Here is an 18976-nt window from a genome sequence, read left to right as displayed (position 1 = left end):
AAATGTGCGGCGGAGGTTGCCAACTTCCGCCATAACTTTTGGGACTGTGCTGTCATTCAACGATTTGGGGTCAAAATTTTGGGCTACCTAGGACGCCTTTTGGCATGGAGCTTGCCCATGGATCATAAATTAAATTATGCCTATTATCCCTTATCAGAGAAACTGTACCAGGGATTCACCATCACACACACCGCACTTTCCTGAGTAAAGCTCTTCTGTTGGCCAACCAAACGATTTTAGCACAGTGGCTTCCCAAGGAACCTCCGACATTCATCCAATGGAGACTGAAACTACATAAACTTATTGTTTATGAACAGCTCTTGGCGAAAACCTCTTCTTCAGCCAAAAGGTATGACATATTCCTCGACGTCTGGAAACCTTATCTGCTTTCCCTCAATTCTAGAGCTCGAAGTAAAATTCTGGACCTAACAGTGAGTTACCTTTTCAGATCTCACATGGACTGCGGCCTAATGTCTACTTCTCCGACCGGTGATTCTCCTTAGTCCGCCTACTCAACCTTTGGCTATGGGGTTGTTGTTTCTATTGACAGCCTGAACGAAACCACCCGTCAGCTTCCCGATAGAACGGGAATATTTCACTATGGTTTCACTATGGATTAACGATCCTGGCACCTACAAGTTATAGACTTCTCACAGACCATTGATGACTGTTCATACTCAATATTATTACTATCGTGCACATATGCCTCTATAGGAGTATAACATTATTGGCCGATTAGATCAGCGCTGGGGGGGGAGGGGGGAAGGTGGGGTAAATAGGTGAGAGGACACACGACTACAAGGCAAAACTGTTTATTTGTTTATTTATAATGCAGTCGCTGGATGGAGACATGATATGTTAATGTCACATTTCAAGTTTTACCACGTTAGGTTCCATCACTGCTCTTCTTGCTTAAATGTCTTCTTGTTTAAATGTCCTTTCTCCATGAATGACTTTATCTTATATGCCTTATCTTGTTGAAATTCATGCTTGTTGTATGAAAAATTTCAGAAATAAATATATTTAAAAAAAAAAAATTTCCTGCAGTAAAAGAGTGGAGGCAAAGCAATCCCACCTTTAGTGTGAGCCCCTCCCCACCCCCAATAAATGTATTACCCTAATCCTAGTGTGGTTTCAACCCATGTTTTAACACATGCAAAAAACTCCATTACATACCAGAATTATTTCAGCATGAAAAAAGCCCACTATAACATGAGTTAAAACCTGTGCTAGGATTCGAGAGGCTTATTACATTGGCCTCCAGACACTTAACCACCCTAACATGCTCCGGTGGAGCGCACTGTTAGCCCGCATTTGGCCGCGCGTTTTTCAACGCGCTATTTTTACCCCTTATAGAGTAAGGGGTAATAGCACGTCGAAAACACATGGCCAACCCCCCCCCCCGAAACTAATAGTGCCCGCAACATGCAATGCATGTTGATGGCCCTATTAGTTATTCCCACTCGATACAGAAATTAAAATGTGCAGCCAAGCCGCATATTTTAATTTCGGCCGGCACCGGGAAAGTGTACAGAAAAGCAGAAAAAACTGCTTTTCTGTACACCCTCCGACTTAATATCGTAGCAATATTAAGTCGGAGGCCCCAAAAGTAAAAAAAAATTTAAAAAAAAAATTTAAAATCTGCCCACGGCCCGCAGGTTGGAAGACAGACGCTCAATTTTGCCGGCGTCCGTTTTTCGAACCCCTGGCTGCCAGCAGGCTTGCGAACCGACGCCGGAAAAATTGAGCATCGGCTGTCAAACCCGCTGACAGCCGCCTCTTCTGTCAAAAAGGAGGCGCTAGGGACGCGCTAGTGTCCCTAGCGCCTCCTTTTACCGCGGGCCCTCATTTTTTTTACTGAATCACGTGCCCAGGAGAGTGGCCTGGGCATGCGTAGGGAGAGCAGGCGTTCGCCGGCTCTCCCGCGGGTTTTTCTGTATCGGCCTGTGAGAAAATAACCACATAACCTCTGTCCCAGAAAATCAGTCCCAAAACTCTCCTTCACACTCTCACAACAACCTCTCAGACAGTTCTCCCAATTCCTTTCCCAAACCTGTTCTGGAGGACCTCCAGTCAGTCGGGTTTTCAGGATATCCACAATGAATATGCATGAGAGAAAATTTGCATGCTTTGGAGGTAGTACATGCAAATTTAGCTCATGCATAATCAATTGTGGATACCTAAAACCCGACTGGCTGGGGGGACCATTAGAGCTTCTAACGTCATGCCCCTCTGATTACATTATCTCTGCAGTTCCACCTTAAGGAGGCGGGCTGTCCCACCTTCGCCCTCTAGCCTTACCGCTGCTGGAGAGCTTTGCGCATGCCCGACAGCTGCAAAGCTCAGAAAACATTCAGAATGAAAATAGGACCTTTCTGCCTCCCTGGTACTGGAAATCAATGCAAGCCCCAGCCCCAAGATCTGCAGAGGGGGAGAGAAAGGACTTAAATATCTGAGACCTTCAGGACTCAGCCCTGCCTCCTCCTGTCTTATTCATCTTTCTCTGCATCTGATGTGAAAGAGGGGAAATCTTCAGCCTGAATCCATCCCAGTAACTGCAGAATTCAGAGGGAAAACAGGAAGGAAACGTCTGCTCTGGCTTCTGCATAGGTAAGAAAATCTTCTGTTCTCTTGTTCACAGGGCACCAGCACTTAAATGAAAAATTTCTTTGTGCAATTCTTCCAACCTCCCCACCTCACCTCACCGTGCAAATATCTGCATATCTGGGCAGGGATGAGTCCTGGTCACCCCGAGATTCGCAGAGAATAGCAGGAGGGGGAAGCGTACGGACTGTCTCTGTCCTAGCAGACTCCACACCCACATTCTGAATATGCATAAGATAGATTTGCATACAATTATGGCTGTGCATGCAAATCTACCTCATGCACATTCATTGTGGAAATCCTGAAAACCTTGCTTAATTGTAACTGCAAGCCCTTATTTAGTTGTTCTCAACCAGAAATACTTGGAAGCCTGTCAGAGGGTTCACAGCCAGACCACCATAACGGAGGACAGGGGGAGCCCCAGCACTGCAGAAAGCAAGCACCCACTCGTGTCCCAGCAAGCAATAGCCTGGAGTGGGAGAGCCTGGGCTCCTCATCAGCTGCCATGTTCTGATCTGGAGATGTTCAGCGTGACTGCTGCAGCACAGGAGAGGGGAGCCCAAGGCTGTCGTCCCTAGCACGAGAGAGCAGGAGAGGCAGCTGCCCGCAGAGCTGAGGCAGGGACAGCAGGCACTGGGCAGGGACAGTAAGGTTGCCCACATCTGTCTGCTTCTCTCTGTCCTCTCTCCCTATCCCAAGAGCTTCCTGATTGGAAATGAAGCTTACACAGAGGTAGGAGGAAGAGGAGCAGCAGCTATGGAGAAAGAGGAAGCAACTGGGACAGACAGGAGGAGCAGCACTTTCATTGCCCTCTGTGGTGCCCGCTGGATCTGCTTCAGGACCTCCGCTGGCTGCCTCTCCTACTCCCAGGCTTGTGGTTGCTCTGTTGCTGCCCTCCAGCTGCCATGGGGGAGAGGCAAAGAAGGAGAAAGCAAAGAGTGGAGATGGGGGCTGGGAAGAGAGATCAAGAGAAGGGATGGGGAAAGCTGGTTGGTGGGGTAGGGGGAGGTGAAATTAATAGAGAGAAAGGGAAATGGAAGCTGGGAGAGATGCAGGGAAGAGACAGAAATGAAATGGAGAACTTAGAAGGTGAAGGGCAAAGACTCAAAGAGAAGAAGATTGAGGGTTGAGAGGTATGTAAGGAAGAGGTAGGAAGAATGGGAAATGGAGGGCTAGGAGAGGTGTAGTGGAAACAATTCAGAGAGAGAAATGTTGGAGGGGGGAGCCAGAGACAGGGATATGGAGAGTTGGGAAGTGTGGGGAAAAGGATCAGAGAAAGGGAGATAAGAGCACAAGACAGGAAGAGGGAGGGTTGCAGGCTTACAGGGGGTGAGATATGGGAAGGAGAGAGGTAAAACAGAGAGAAGAAAGATGAGAGAGAGATGGATGGAGACGAGCACGGAAGGAGAGAGAATGGAAACATGGCTGGAATATTTTATGCTGAAATGAGCGGAGGTGGTTAAGGAATGGGTTTTAGGATGTATTTGCATTAGACATGAATTGGGGATTTGGGGTGGGTCCTCGGGTGGGGGTGGATGGGATTATATAATATCCTGTACCATGCTTTGCTGTCTGACTGATGAGAAGCATGTAATAAGGTTTTATTAAACACATTCATTTAACGGATAAGACAGATCTGATTTAAGCCAGAGGCGGGGCCCATCAGCCTCCTATTTCAGGCCCGCCGAGGAGAAAGAAGGAACCCAAAAAGTAAAGACGGCTTCCTGACATGTTCTTCAGTCTTTGCTTCCAAAACCGCATTACAGACGGTCTTCAATCTCGCGTACACTTATCTTACTGCGTTACTGTTTTTTTTAAAACTCTTCTTTATTGATTTGTCCATAAAAAACAGCAAGCAACTCATATAAACAGCCATCAAAAACACACCTTGTACAGATCCCTTCCCTCCCCCCCCCCCCCCCCCCCCACCAAAATAAATCCTGAAACTCAAATGTGCACGCAGCATTATCAACTACATCATCCAGTTTCATGAATTAAACAATAAACTCCTCGCCTGCGGAGACAAAGCGAGAATATAATCATGCCAAATTTCTAAAAAATATATATGTTGTTTGGAAGTCAGACTTTTGACTGTAAGATGTTGAAAAATGAAAAGTTTATGAATACGCAACTTCCACTGATTAACAGTTGGCCTCTCAGAACCAGTCCAACAAGATGGGAGCTTCCGGTGATGATATCAGTCGGGTAGGAAGCAGATTCCACTCGATCCCTTGGCATCCACGAAGAACCTTAAATTATTTAACCCAAACTCGTACATCAACCTCTACAAAGTGCAAAAAGGCACACTACAACATTTATGGACAATTTTGTTTACCGACTGACAGACGAAATGTCGACCTGACGAAAGAGAATCGGAGCAGAAAAATCAGGGCCTTCGCTCAAGGAAAAAAATACGGCACCCGAGTTGTCACAACCCGCGGAGGGGCTGACCGAGGCTGCGATCAGGGATGTTTCTACAGTGGCCTCCGAGGCAATAAGCGATCAGTTGTTGAAACTGCAAGCTTCTATGGACGATCTCAAGGATCAGTTTGAGAACTCCAGATCGTCTACATGGGAAACTTTTGAGAACGTGGTGAAACATGAATTGCATCTTGACACAGTTACTGCAGCGATTGCAGATCTCAAAGCCCAACATAAGGCCACCCCTGGCAAGCTAGATAATTTGGAAAATCGGAGCAGGCGAAACAACCTGCGCATTGTGGAGTTTCTGAGAAATTACAGATGGGAAGAGCTGTTGTCATTTTGTGAATCCTGGCTGCCGAATGCTCTCGAGGTGAGCTCAAGGGATCGTGCAATTTTGGTGGAGCGGGCACATAGAGTAGGCCCGGCGGGATCACCGGAGCAAAAACCGCGGCAGATTATCATAAAATATCTGAATTTTACTGATAAAGAATGGTTATTAGCTGCTTACTGCACGCACAAGGAACTGTTATATGAAAATTAAAAAAAAACAAAACCCCTTGATTTTCCCTGACTAGGCAAAAGTTATGGCAGGAAGGAAAGAGCTAGCATCAAATTGCACACAGCTCTGTAAGCGTGGCATTAGATTCACTCTCCAGTTTCCGGTGAGAATAAGAACATTTCATAATGGAGAATCCAAGCTTATCAATACTGCTTCAGAAGCGAAAAAGTATTTGTCTCAGTTGGGCGATTGACTGACTGTGTTTAGTCTGCAAACATTGATTTCATCGCATCAACGGAACTTTGCCATGCACTCAAGTTGACCGGCGAAAAACCTGCTGCACACGTTTACTTACTTCTTATCCCTTAACCACAAGGGTTTGGCTTTTGGCACCGTTTCACCAAGTTAATTGATTTGGATCTTTATTCTTCGTGGATGTCGGGAGGTCTCCAGGATCGACCGTGTGGAGGGATGAAGAGCACTGATGAGGGAACGACTTCGGTGCTCCAGGGCTCTTCTACACCACAGCCCGGGGACATGGAATCCCTGTTTGGAAATTAAGAGTCGCAATATTTGGAAAAGAAGGGTGTGAGCGTGAATGCATGTGTGTGTGTGTGTTTGCATTTAAATTCTTTCTGATGGTTATAGTGCTCTATAGTGTATTGGCCTATTTGGACACTGGTCTGCTGAACTGTGGACCATTGTTTTTGTCACTGGGTCTAGCAGGGGGGGACGACCCCCGCTGTTATGCATTTTTGTTCATTAACTGGGCATCTTACCTCTCACTTTGTTTATGATAGCAAATGTGCACTTAAGGTCTTTGATTGTGGATGGCCTGCACTCACCAATTAAGCGAAAGAAAATTTTAACAGATCTGAGGAAAAGCGGCTCTGACATTGTTTTCCTCCAAGAAACCCGTCTAGTTGATTCTGAACATAGGAAATTATGCAGAGACTGGGTGGGTAGTTGGCTACTTCTTCTCCTTCTCAGTTAGACAGTGAGGCGTGGCAATTCTCCTACATAAAAACGTATCTTTTACTTTTGAAAAACAATTCTCAGATATCAATCGACATTATATCTTCGTATTGGGCACACTGGGGAAAAAAAACTATGCTTGTCAACGTATATGCCCCTAATGCGTATTCCCATGCTGGGCTTGATGGACCCTTGGTCTGACCCGCATGGCAATTTCTTATGTTCTTATGGTTTTTTTTCTCAACTCTGGTAGCTAAACTTCTTCAATGGGATGACTGTTTCTGTGTTATGGGGGGCGATTTCAATATTATGGACAACCCTCTAGTTGACTGTAATCCGCCCAAGCCACCAAAAAGAAATCAGGATCATATAGAAATGGGCTTAGTTGACACGTGGAGATTTCTGCATGCTAATGACTCAGACTTTTTTCCTTTTATTCTCATGTACACCATGTTTATTCAAGTCTAGACTATTTTTTAATATCCGAACACTGGTTTGATAGGACTCAGAGCTGTGAAATCTGCGAAGTCCCTTACTCAGATCATGCTTTACTATTACTTGCTATAGAGTTTACTGATACTAAAACAGGAAAAAAAAAAAAGCTGAAAATCTCACTGCTGCCGTAGATCCGCTAAGTTTTTGGAATGCAGCCAAGGCGGCCCTTCGGGGCCATATTATTTCTTATAGTGCCGAGCTGTATAAACATCGCAATGCCAGGATACTATTCTTAAATAAACAGCTGGCAGAGCTTAAGAGGCTTCATGTGCATACTTTGATTGCAGATCATAAACCAAACTATCAGCAGTGAAAAAAGAATTGAATGACGTCCTGACCAATCAAACCCAAATTAATTTGTTTTATTTTAAGTTTAAAATTTTTCAATGGGTAATAAGTCTGGGAAACTGTTAGCAAATCTTCTAAAACTGCCTGCACCACGGCGACTGTTTACCAAATTAAAGAATGTTTCCATGGAGCGGATACTGATACAGAAGGTATTTTGCGGTCGCTAACTGCCTTTTTTCAGGCCCTATACACTGGGGAGTCCGCAGATTTGGAAGCCCAAGCAAAGTTTTTTGAAGCCATTCAATTGCCTAAATTGTCTGTCGATCAAAAACTTCTGCTGGAATCCCCTGTACAAATTGTAGAGATTCAAAAAGCTATCTAGTCACTGCAGCTGAGCAAGGCACCAGGGCCTGACAGTTTTGGGTCTGAGATGTATAAATTACTGAACTCAAATATTGCGGCCTCCTTACGAGTCATATTTTCAGCTGCTCGTGATCAAGGGGCCTTCACACTAGTCCATAATTTAGCCACAATCATCCTTCTCTGTGAACCAGGTAAAGATCCATAATTTCCAGATTCTTACCGCCCCATATCACTACTTAATCGGGATATTAAATTGCTTGCGATTAAACGTCTGAATAATGTAGTCCAGTCGCTGGTGGGGGTTGACCAATTTGGTTTCATTAAAGGCCGTAAATCCACTGCAAGCATTCTGAAAGCCTTGATAGCTATTCATGATGCCCCTGCTGCCAACCCTGCGGGGCTTCTTTTGAGTCTTGACTCGGTAAAAGCCTTTGATTGGGTGGGTTGGTCTTACCTATGGTATGTTCTGGAGCATTTTGACTTTCCATGTAGTTTTATTACTTGGGTGTGTCTACTTTATGCAGGCCCTGTGGCCCAAATTTTAGTTAATAGATCTTTGTCCTGTTCTTTTCCCTTCCTGCGTGGCACACAACAAGGATGTCCTCTATCTCCCCTGCTTTATGTGTTGATGCTTGAACCATTGGCCATTTTGTTACGAGAGATGGGGGAATTTAGAGGTATACGGATTGGCCGATGGGAGTTGAAGCTCAGTTTGTTTGTAGATGATGTGCTGTTATTTATGGGCAACCCCAAACACAGTGGGCCCTTCATTGCGGCAGCTCTACAAACCTTTGGGTCTTTTTCAGGTTTAAAAATCAGTTATGGAAAATCTGAAGCATTTCCACTCTTCTCATCCTTACAAATAACCTGGCAAGCTCTTTTTCCCTTTAAGTGGAATTTGGGGGGACTGAAATATTTAGGAATACATCTTACTCGCACAGCACCAGAGCTGTATCAACATAACATGCTTAGAGTACTATCTGATTGTAAGTAACTTTTAAATAAATGAGCGGACTATCCATTATCTTTTCTTGGTAGATGCACTGTGATTAAAATGGTAATTTTGCCTAAAGTCTTGTATGTCCTTCAGATGCTCCCTTTTATGAGTTAAAGTGAAGGAGGTCAAGTCTTTCTGATCTTCTGTCCTTACTTTTATATGGAAGGGGAAGCCTGCTCATATTACCTATAAATTTTTCTGTTTTAATAAACGGTTAGGTGGGCAGGTCTCCCGGACCTCAGGTATTATAATGTTGCAGCCTTACTGTGGCACATACAGGATTTTTGGTACTTGCCAGGTTCTTGTGGCCTGGATTGGCCACTGTTGGAAGCAGGATGCTGGGCTTGATGGACCCTTGGTCTGACCCAGTATGGCATTTTCTTATGTTCTTATGTTTCTTATGATTTGGCTTCCATGCATGACAAGTTTGATCCTGGCCATCTCTTGTCTGAGTTGACATCACCATGGGAACCTGTCAATGTATTACGTTGTTCCCAGCTGATAAAACTGGGACCTCACTGTTGGAAGTTCTGGTTTAAAGCGCTCCATAAAGCTTGGAAATGGTGGAGATTTTTAAATAAATGATCCCCTTTTATTTCTCCCTTTCCTAGCGGTAGAGATTATAAAATGTTTCAAGAATGGAAAGTAAAGGGTTGTTTTTTATTGTATTGGGCAGTTTGTACAGCCAGATACTATGATTTTTCAATCCTTTGCGCAATTAAAGGAAGATTGGGACATTTCTATTTCGGATTTTTTTTGCTTACCTCCAATCTAGGCATTACTGCTCTTCAATGGGGAGGGAGAGTTTTGCAACTATTGCGTTTTCTGATCCAGAAGAAAAATTTTTCAACACTACACCTAAATTCAATAAATTGCACTTCTGGATATCCCAAATTAATGCTAGTTCTCCTTTACCTGTCCTATCGCATTTAGCAGAGCACTGGAGTGCAGATATAGGGCAGCAGCTTGTTGCTGATGATCTTTGGACTGCATTTTCTGTTCTTTACCACCATTTAAAAGTGGCCAATTTATGGGAAATACAATTCAAAATTCTCCACCGGGTAAATATAACCAGAACCAAGGGTGCCAGAATGAAACTCTGGGCTTCAGATGCTTGCCTGAAATGCGATACTGCACCAGGTGACCTGTGCCATATGTTAACGGGCTTTCCCAAATACAGTGCTTTTTGGAAAGGTGTTATAGATATCTGCACCAGATACCACAGGTTACCCTTACATGGTCGGGCAAAATGCTATATTTTTATTATTTTGGTGATGCCAAAAAGTTACAATAGGAGGGCCCAAAATGAACAGCTTAGCTTTGACTCCTGGAATGCTGATACCTTGTCTAATTTAGACATATGGAAGGCGGAAATGAGAAACCATTTCTCTATGGAACGATTGTATCAGAAAAACTTTAGTGGACATCCAGCTGTGTTGTTAAAGCAGCGAAACTATTTGCTTCTCTGGTCCAAAGTTCTACGTACGTTGTAAGAGCACTTGATTTATTCTTTCCTTTTAAATTAGCGCTATGACTAATTGTATTATTTGGTTATCTGTTCAGCACTTTGAATGTGAAGTACGCATGAGTATGAATGGGGTCAAATGAGTGTGGAACAAAAATAAAAATTGTTGATAAAAGAGATTAGGGACCTCTCAATAAGTACATTTATGTTGCCGCTACCTTTGCATTTGCTTGCGGGCCTTTTGGTTGGCTCTCGGGCTTGTTAATTCTTGTACAAACTTTTACATTTATATCTTTATTGTAGTAAGTTGCATATTGGTGAATTTCATATTGTTCCCTCCTCTAATAAAAAAACATGTTATAAAAAAAGAGCTAGTCCAACAAGATAAAATTGTCTTTCTTGCAACAAAAAAGGAATGTTTCTGAGCAATGCTCTTCCTCGTTTGTAATCCAAGACATATCTTGAAGGACAGAGAAAGTTGGTATAAAAGAATGGTCCCAAGTATGATAATCACTAGGAGTATGTCTACTCCCCGCTCAGGAAAAGAATCCCACTGAGATATCTGGAAGGCCAAGTATTCAGATGTCTGTGAACTGGCTAATGAAAGTGGCCTTTCACTAGACATCAGCCACTTAGGAGCCAGATACTGATGAAGACCAGCTAAACTCTGCCTATGATGACTGCATGTAAAACCATCAGCATAGAAGTCTAAATCAAGAAGATCCTGCTGTTCGGTGTGAAGTGCTGGGAGCACATGACATTGCAGGGGGTCCTGGCTGCACAGCGATTATGCCCTGTTAAAGTCTTCAATTTGGCCAGACTTCTGAAGCAGCTAAACTTCATGTCATATAAATCTTAGATGGGGAATAGCAACTTTAGATAGTAAGCTTTGTTAATAAATTTTGGGTGAATTCCTATTTTACGTAATAGCCCGGAACCAGTGGAGTTATTGGAAAGGGTGGTGTAGAATAGTCTATAAATTGTTTGTACTTGGTTACAGAGCCTGGGAGGTGCAGGGATCCACTAAGGATTAAGCTATATACCAACTAAGAGCCTAGTAGATGAAGGGATCCACTAAGGGTTGGCCCATTTGTACATTACAATTTAGCTAATTAGTCTGGAGATTTATTTGAGGCAATAGGAATGCAAGATTTTGAGTTAGGCTTCTGATTTGTGTTCCCTGCATGTATTCACTTTGGGGTAGATTTTCAAAAAGGGCGCCCTCGCGTACTTTTGTAGGCGCATCAGGCACAAACAAAAGTACGCTGGATTTTAGTAGATACGCGCGTAGCCGCTAAAATCCTGGATCGGCGCGCGCAAGGCTACCGATTTCGTGTAGCCGGCGCGCGCCGAGCCGCACAGCCTACCTCCGTTCCCTCCGAGGCCGCTCCGAAATCGGAGCGGCTTCGGAGGGAATTCGCTATCGCCTTCCCCTCCCTTCCTCTACCTAACCCCCCCCCTACCTTTGTTGGGGAATTTACACCTCCCAGAGGGAGAAGTAAATCCCCGTGCGCCAGCGGGCCGCTGGCGCGCCTAGATGCAACCCGGGGGCGGTTCTGGAGGGCGCGGCCACGCCCCCGGACCGCCCCGGGCCGAAACCACGCCCCCGGGCCAGCCCCCGAAACGCCGCCGACATGCCCCGAAAACGCAGCGCCGATCGGCCCCGCCCCCGACACGCCCCCCTCGGAAAACCCCGGGACTTATGCGAGTCCCGGGGCTTTGCGCGCGCCGGCAGGCCTATGTAAAATAGGTGCACCGGCGCGCAAGCCCTGCGTAAATCCGGGTGGATTTACGCGAGCAGGGCTCTTAAAATCCGCCCCTTTAAGCTTAGAATGGCATTTTTTCAAATGTTGTCCAGGAAAGAAGGGAAAATTAATGGACAGCATCTAGAGAGACTAATGACAGAGTCCCTTCCAAAAAACAATTGAGGAACAAGATAATTTTTACACCTATAAAGTAAGATGAAGACTGTACAATTTATTAAACTCACAGAATAACATTTATACAGTGTGGCTTTTGTTTAGTGAAAGAGGAGACGTACAGCTTCTGCTGTGTTTAGTTACATGCGGGCCGATACAGTAAAGTCCGCAGGAGAGCGGGCGATTCTCTATTCAAATGAGGCCCGGTGGTAAAAACAGGCAAAAGGAGGCGCTAGGGACACTAGCGCGTCCCTAGCGCTTTCTTATGGACCAGAGCGGCGGCTGTCAGCGGGTTTGACAGCTGACGCTCAATTTTGCCGGCGTCGGTTCTCGAGCCCGCTGACAGCCATGGGCTTGGAAACCGGACGTCGGCAAAATTGAGCGTCCGGTTTTCGACCCGACAGCCGCGGGCCAACTTCAAATTTTTTTTTTTTTTTTACTTTTGGAAGCTTTTGGGACCTCCGACTTAATATCACCATGATATTAAGTCTGAGGATGCACAGAAAAGCAGTTTTTACTGCTTTTCTGTGCACTTTTCCGGTGCCCGAAGAAATTAGCGCCTACCTTTTGGGTAGGCGCTAATTTCTGAAAGCAAAATGTGCGGCTTGGCTGCACATTTTGTTTTCTGAATCGCGCGGGAATACCTAATAGGGCCGTCAACATGCATTTGCATGTTGTGGGCGTTATTAGGTTCGGGAGATTGGACGCGCGTTTTCTGCCCTTTACTGAATAAGGGGTAATGCTAGTGCATCGAAAATGCGCGTCCAATGGCGGGTTAACAGTGCACTCCATCGGAGCGCACTGCACTGTATCAGCCCGATTGTTAGCTTCACCTGCTTATTCTAGAATAATTAAACAGGAAAATGGTTAAAAATGCAAACTTTAGATTCTGTTTATTGTCAGGAAAACTCTGCTAATAAAATGTGGGTGCATTCTTATCTATCTGTGCCTGACTGTGTGTTTTTTGGTATAAAATGGGAATCTCAGTATTTCTTCCCTAGTAGTTGCATTCTCTGAGTGAAATATGTACTAAGGATTATGTATTTGTAGTGATTTACAAAGAAATTATTATTCCCTAGCCTGGGCACCCTAGTATTAGAAGATCTGTTGTAACAGAGGTCACCTGCTTGATTGAAATCCCCTGTCATGATTAAAGGGCCTTTCATATGGGCATGTAAAATATTCAGTAAATTTGTATAAAAGGAATGGGTACATAAACATTACAAAAACTAATTTCTTTACCAAAGAATTTACCCAATAATATTTGTACCTCCCAGCCAGATCTTTTATCTCAGCTCAAATTGTATTTGTTTAGAGAACAGTATTGCCACCCCCAGCCTTCCGGTTTTGGGCTGGAGCATAGTAACATTGTCCCACCCATTCCCTAATGAGCTTCTGATTCTCAGTTTCAGAAAGATGTGCCTCTTTGACTACAAGCTGTTTGGGCTTTATGCCCAACATAGAGACTGAAGCATTTTTGTTCATTTTATCAGGGAAACCAAGCCTGCAATATTCCACGATACATATTTGATACTCTGGGCTGGCGCGTCCCAGTAGGCGAACTAGGCAGTCGCCTAGGGTGCCAGCCATTAGGGGGCTGTGAAGAGCAGCCATGCGGGGCCGCGAGCGGAGCCCATCCCACTCATAATCAATAGTATTAGAGATTCGGCGGGCCGTGAGCAGCGGGGGCAGGGTGGGTGCAAGGCAGAATGTTCACCTAGGGTGGCGCCTAATACCCTTGCCACCAGCCCTGCTGATACTATCAAACATTTTTAAACCAACTAAGGTTCAAATATTTCAAAAGTGATAATCCGCAGCAAGTGTTCTCATTGGTGGCCTCCCAGCCAGGACTGCCAGTCCATTACATTTGTAACTTAACTCTGTCACCTATCTGCAAACTTATGCACCTAAGCCACACACACACACACCATTGAAAACATTACATACCCCATTCTCCCTTAAACACTCCCCCTCTCCCCCACACACACTTATTCAAACCCATAAAATCCTTCTACTGGAATTCGAAATTCCAGCAAGAAAACAGCCCACAGATGGGCAAAGAGATCAGACACTGGCACAGTCAGGTGCCTCCCCCAAAGCTCTTCCATCAATATAAAAAGCACAAGTATAGCATACATTAACTAGAAAACCACTGCTGTATAGATAACATCTCATCCATGATTATTGAGACAAGGATTCATCTGTCTATCAGCCACTCTGAAGTGTATCCACAAATGCCTTTGCCTCCTGAACATTGTCTATGATTTTTAAATTCCTATTATGATAGAACTTTACTTTTTGAGCAATGTTGAGCTAAACTGAAGCGAATTATTTTCTCTTCTACAAAACCAGATTGGAGTAATCGTGAAATATTAATATTTGATTACCCTCATGCTTCAATGTTTGTGAATAAGCCTACAGAATATCAAATTTGTGTGCACATTTTAATAGCTTTGCAATGATGAGTCACAATTTTCCATTTGACTTAGCACAGTTTCTCAGCCTGTGTGCCTTCTCAAACCGGCCTAACTCATGAAGCAGCTAGTCCTAAAGCAAAGTGAAATTGGAATTGGAATTGTTTCCATGAGCCAGACAAACCTCAGGTTGTTTTGTTGTAACCAAGTCTCAAGGTCCTCGGCCTTTGATTACAACTGTTGAATTTCAGCAGTGAGCTATGATTGTTTTGTAGTAAGCGCCTGAGTCTCTATCTCTAGCTTCATCAATGAGATACTGAGTAACCTAGGGTTTGCTTTGCTGCTGAAAGTGTTGGTAGTCCCTAAAAGACCACCATCCCAGCTGAAGGCTGTGGAGATCGTAAAGACTCTTCAGATCGGAAGATGGAAAGTCATCTCAAGAGGATTTTAAAAAAGTTTTTAGTTCCTAGCTTTCAGGGCAGCTGCGCGTAGCAGTGTTAGCGTGAGCGTGTCCGTGCTGGGTGCAGTAGATTCTGGTGGGAGACTCTTGAGGAAGCACTTTTGGACAAGGAGGCAGAGTGCTTAGAGACTGGCTTGGCCTTTATCACTGATGCGCTGCATGGTTTCCTTCACACAGTGGCTAGAAATATGCTGTCAATGATTTCAACTTGACAGCTGCTTTGGCTACACAACTGAGCCGCAGATATATTGGTCAGCCAGCGGCAGATTCACGATGTCGGACCGGCCCGAGTATTCGCCGCCCAGGACACGTCACTTGGTCTGCCGAACGCGGCTCTGTCACAGCCGCGCACGGCAGACCACGTGACTGGAGCGATCGGCCCACCGGGGGATGCCCGATCCCCCGATAGGCCAATCCGCCCCTGTGGTCAGCGCAGGAGCTGATAAGAGGTGATGTTGGCAAACCTGTTGGTCTTTTTCTCCACCTGCTGGTTGAGAGGCATAAGTCGTGTGTCTTGACTGGTCTGGTTGGACTGAAGGAAGGGAAATTATAAAGTAAGAATGAATTTCTCCTTCCGCAGCAGTTTTCATTATGACTGTATTGATGGAAGCTGTGTGTGTTCCCTTTCATGGTTCCTTTTCACAGCTACAGAGGGTCCTTAACTCCTTCTACCTGGATACTTAAATTTTCAGAGCTCACAGCGGTCCCATCTTCTCACTTTTACCCAAGTTCTGCTTTTCTTAAGTCAATACCCCAGACTGTTTAAAGGTTGAAGATGTTTTCCCATTTTTTTAACAGGTAGCCAAGGTTTCAGTCCTGACCCCACAGCAGAGATCTTGAAAATGAAAGAACCACATATGGGCAGCCAGCTAGAGAGAAGCGAGGAGGATGCTGACACCAAGAGGGGTGAGCCGAAAATTCCTTTCTAACAAAACACACAGGGACGGTAACCTTCAAACGGGCATGCGTGAGCACATATAAGTGTGTGCGTCGGTGCAAGCCCAGGGCCGCGGCAGTTCTATAACCTAGGTGCATGTACATGCCTACGTTATAAAATAGCCTGGCTGTGCTTTTGTGGGCACCCAGTTTTGCAAGTGGGTGCTCACAGCTGCGCAAGAGGGGAATTTTATAACAGGTGTGCGTCCACGCCATGACCAGTATGACCTGTTCATTCACTGGTTCTCCCAGTATAGAGCCAGGTCCTGCCAACACCCCCCTGGTTCTTTAGCCTGCACTTCCCTCAGTTACCCAAAAAAAACCCCTCCAGGGTGCCTGTTTTTGTTTTTAACTTGCACCTCCTCCATTGCAGAAGTAAAGTTATGCGACACTGGACCTGGGCACGCGCCTGGGTGCGTAGGGACTTGCACGAGCGTTTCTTGGCCCCGCCCCGGAACGCCCGTGGCCCACTCGCACCACTCCCATTTTTTTTATTTTCCGATGCAAGATGTGCGCACATCCCTCCCCCCCCACTCCCCCCCCAACTTTATAAAATCGGGTGGACACATGCATCTCCTACATGTGCTCGCATCTCCTGATCTTGGCGCGCACATTCCCTTTTTAAAGTTCACCTTTTTTTGTGGTGTGTTGTGGACTATTTCAACCCTTGCACAAAGAGGGTGAATCTTAGTACTGACTTTATTTCATTTTATTCCTAAATCATTAGAATTCAGTTAAGCTGACTGATCCGAGGTTCAGCGAACCAGGTCCAGAATGGATCCCAGGTCTTCAGCAGGGCCTTCCAGAGTTTTTGGGTAGTGACTGTAATCAGAATGAAGGGAATTTCTGCAGAAACTGGAGACGAGAATAAGATGCAGAGAACTAGCAGAATGAGATCACAGAGGGTCTGTTTTCCCCTGTTCATGTGCCATTGCGCACCTCTACCTATCTACAAGCATCACCACATTCTGTTATGTGTCGTGGAGCCTTAGCCAAGCAAAGGCCTTTAAATAATCATATTGGGATATTTCCCTACATCTGTCCTTCTCCATAGCTGTAAAATTAATGATTATACTATCATTTTTATCCAGCAGGTGATGGATTCAAGAACAATATTGTGAAGCACAGAATATGTAATGGGCAGCAGAGGGAGGAACGGACATGCGGAGACCCCTCCAGAGACAGCTCAAGTACTTCGGTTGACTGTGAAAGAAGTATTAGTGAAGGAAAAGCACAAAAAGAAGAGAGACCAAATGCATGTTCTGAACAAGAGAGAAATTCCAACTACTGTCCAAATGTCGTACAAACTCAGAGACTCAGTGAAGGGGAGAGCCCAATTGAAAGTGCGGCTATTTGGGCAGCCTTCACCAGAAACTCTCATTTTATTGAGCACCAAGAAAAGACTGAATGTGGGAACAAGTTCACTGAGAAGTCAAATCATACATGTAACCAACAATATCGTAGCATGGAGTCAAAATTTTCAGATTCCGAAGAAAAGATAAAATCTCAGAAAGCAGAACTTATGGCACATAGCAAAGTTCATAAGCAAAAGAAAATATTCAGATGTACTCAGTGTGAAAAATGCATTTTAATCAGAACTGAGAAGGAAAGACATGCAAGAATTCACTCATGGGAAAGGCGATTTCAATGTACGGAATATGAAGAAACCTTTACAAGGAAGGCAGACCTGACAGAATATAAACAAATTCATAGACAAGACAAGCCTTTTAACCATACTGAATGTGAAAAATATTATACACATAGATCATGCCTTGTATCCCAAAATAAAAGTTACAGAATACTGAACCCACTTAAATCTTCTAAATATGATAAATGTTTACATTTGAAATCTGATCTAAGAAGACATGAAACAATCCACATAGGAGGCACAAAACAAACCCAGTTGGAGACACTGCCCCAAGAAAAAGCATTTAAATGTTCTGAATGTGATAAATGTTTCAGTTGGAAATCTCATCTAAGAAGACATAAAAGAATCCACACTGGGGAGAAACCATTTAAATGTTCTCAATGTGAAAAATGTTTCAATCGGAAAAGCCATGTGCATCAGCATGAAAAGACCCATAGGAAAGAGAAGCCATTTCAGTGTTCTGAATGTGATAAGTGTTTCAGTTGGAAATCTGGTCTTAGAAAGCATGAAAGAATCCACACGGGAGAAAAACCATTTAAGTGTTCTGAATGCAATATATATTTTAGTCAAACATCTCATCTAAGAAATCATGAAAAAAAACACACGGGTGAGAAACCTTTTAAATGTTCTGAATGTGATAAATGTTTCATTTGGAAATCAGATCTTAAAAAACATGAAAGAATCCACACAGGTGAAAAACCATTTAAGTGTTCTGAGTGTGATAAATCGTTTAGTCTGCAATATGATCTAAGAAGACACAAAAGAATACACACTGGGGAGAAACCATTTAGATGTTCTGAATGTAATAAACGTTTCAGTTGGACATCTGACCTTAGAAAGCACAAAAGAATCCACACAGGTTAATAACAAGAAAAACTCAGCTCTTTCCAAAGGGAGACCTAAATAATGCTCCCCAAAATTATCTACCAATAATTTACCTGCTTACAATCAACAAGCTGTTCAATGCAATAGATATAAGTAGAATATGTGATCGTATTAACTGTAATAACATCTTGGAAATAGTAAAGAAAGGTAATCGTTCCATGTAATTTCTCTCTCATTATTATATGTTCAATGTAAACCGATACGATGTGCAAATGGTTATAGGTATATAAAAACCTTTAAATAAATAAATATGGAACCAAAGGCTTGTTGATGCAAATAAAGCCATTATGACCAGTTATACAAATAGTGAAAACCTCAGTATAGCGTGAACTGACTATAAGAAAGCTTTTGATTGCATCCCACACTCCTGGATGATAAATTGCCTTGAAATGTAGAAAGTGAACCCTGGATTGATTGAGACCATTAAGTTCACCATGAAAATGTGGCAGACCACCTGAAGCATGAAGATGGGTAATTTGTCATATCTGACATTAAGATCCAGTGAGGAATTAAATCAATTGAATACTCTAATTCCTTGTGCTGTGGAATTAGTCTTAATCCTAGTTATTAATCCCCAACTGATGACATCTCACCGTCTATTGTT

General features: G+C 44.0%; 1 protein-coding gene across 2 annotated transcripts; it reads left to right on the top strand.

Annotated features, from left to right (window-relative positions):
• The first annotated feature begins 2306 nt into the window (after positions 1-2306).
• Positions 2307-18676, top strand: LOC115083886 (zinc finger protein 501-like). 2 transcript variants are annotated; one of them, XM_029587946.1, is made up of 3 exons: positions 2307-2610; positions 15702-15809; positions 16934-18676. In XM_029587946.1, the coding sequence occupies exons 2-3, from the start codon at positions 15746-15748 to the stop codon at positions 18349-18351; spliced, it is 1482 nt and encodes a 493-aa protein (XP_029443806.1). In that variant the 5' UTR covers positions 2307-2610; positions 15702-15745; the 3' UTR covers positions 18352-18676. The 2 variants fall into 2 exon arrangements, with proteins under 2 accessions (XP_029443806.1, XP_029443805.1); XM_029587945.1 differs by having other exon boundaries at positions 16931-18675.
• Positions 18677-18976: the final 300 nt, after the last annotated feature.

The sequence above is a fragment of the Rhinatrema bivittatum genome, chromosome 2, assembly GCF_901001135.1.
Source record: "Rhinatrema bivittatum chromosome 2, aRhiBiv1.1, whole genome shotgun sequence".
Taxonomy (NCBI): Eukaryota; Metazoa; Chordata; class Amphibia; order Gymnophiona; family Rhinatrematidae; genus Rhinatrema; species Rhinatrema bivittatum.
Note: the sequence above shows the minus strand (reverse complement) of the source record. Positions and strands in the feature narration are given on the sequence as shown.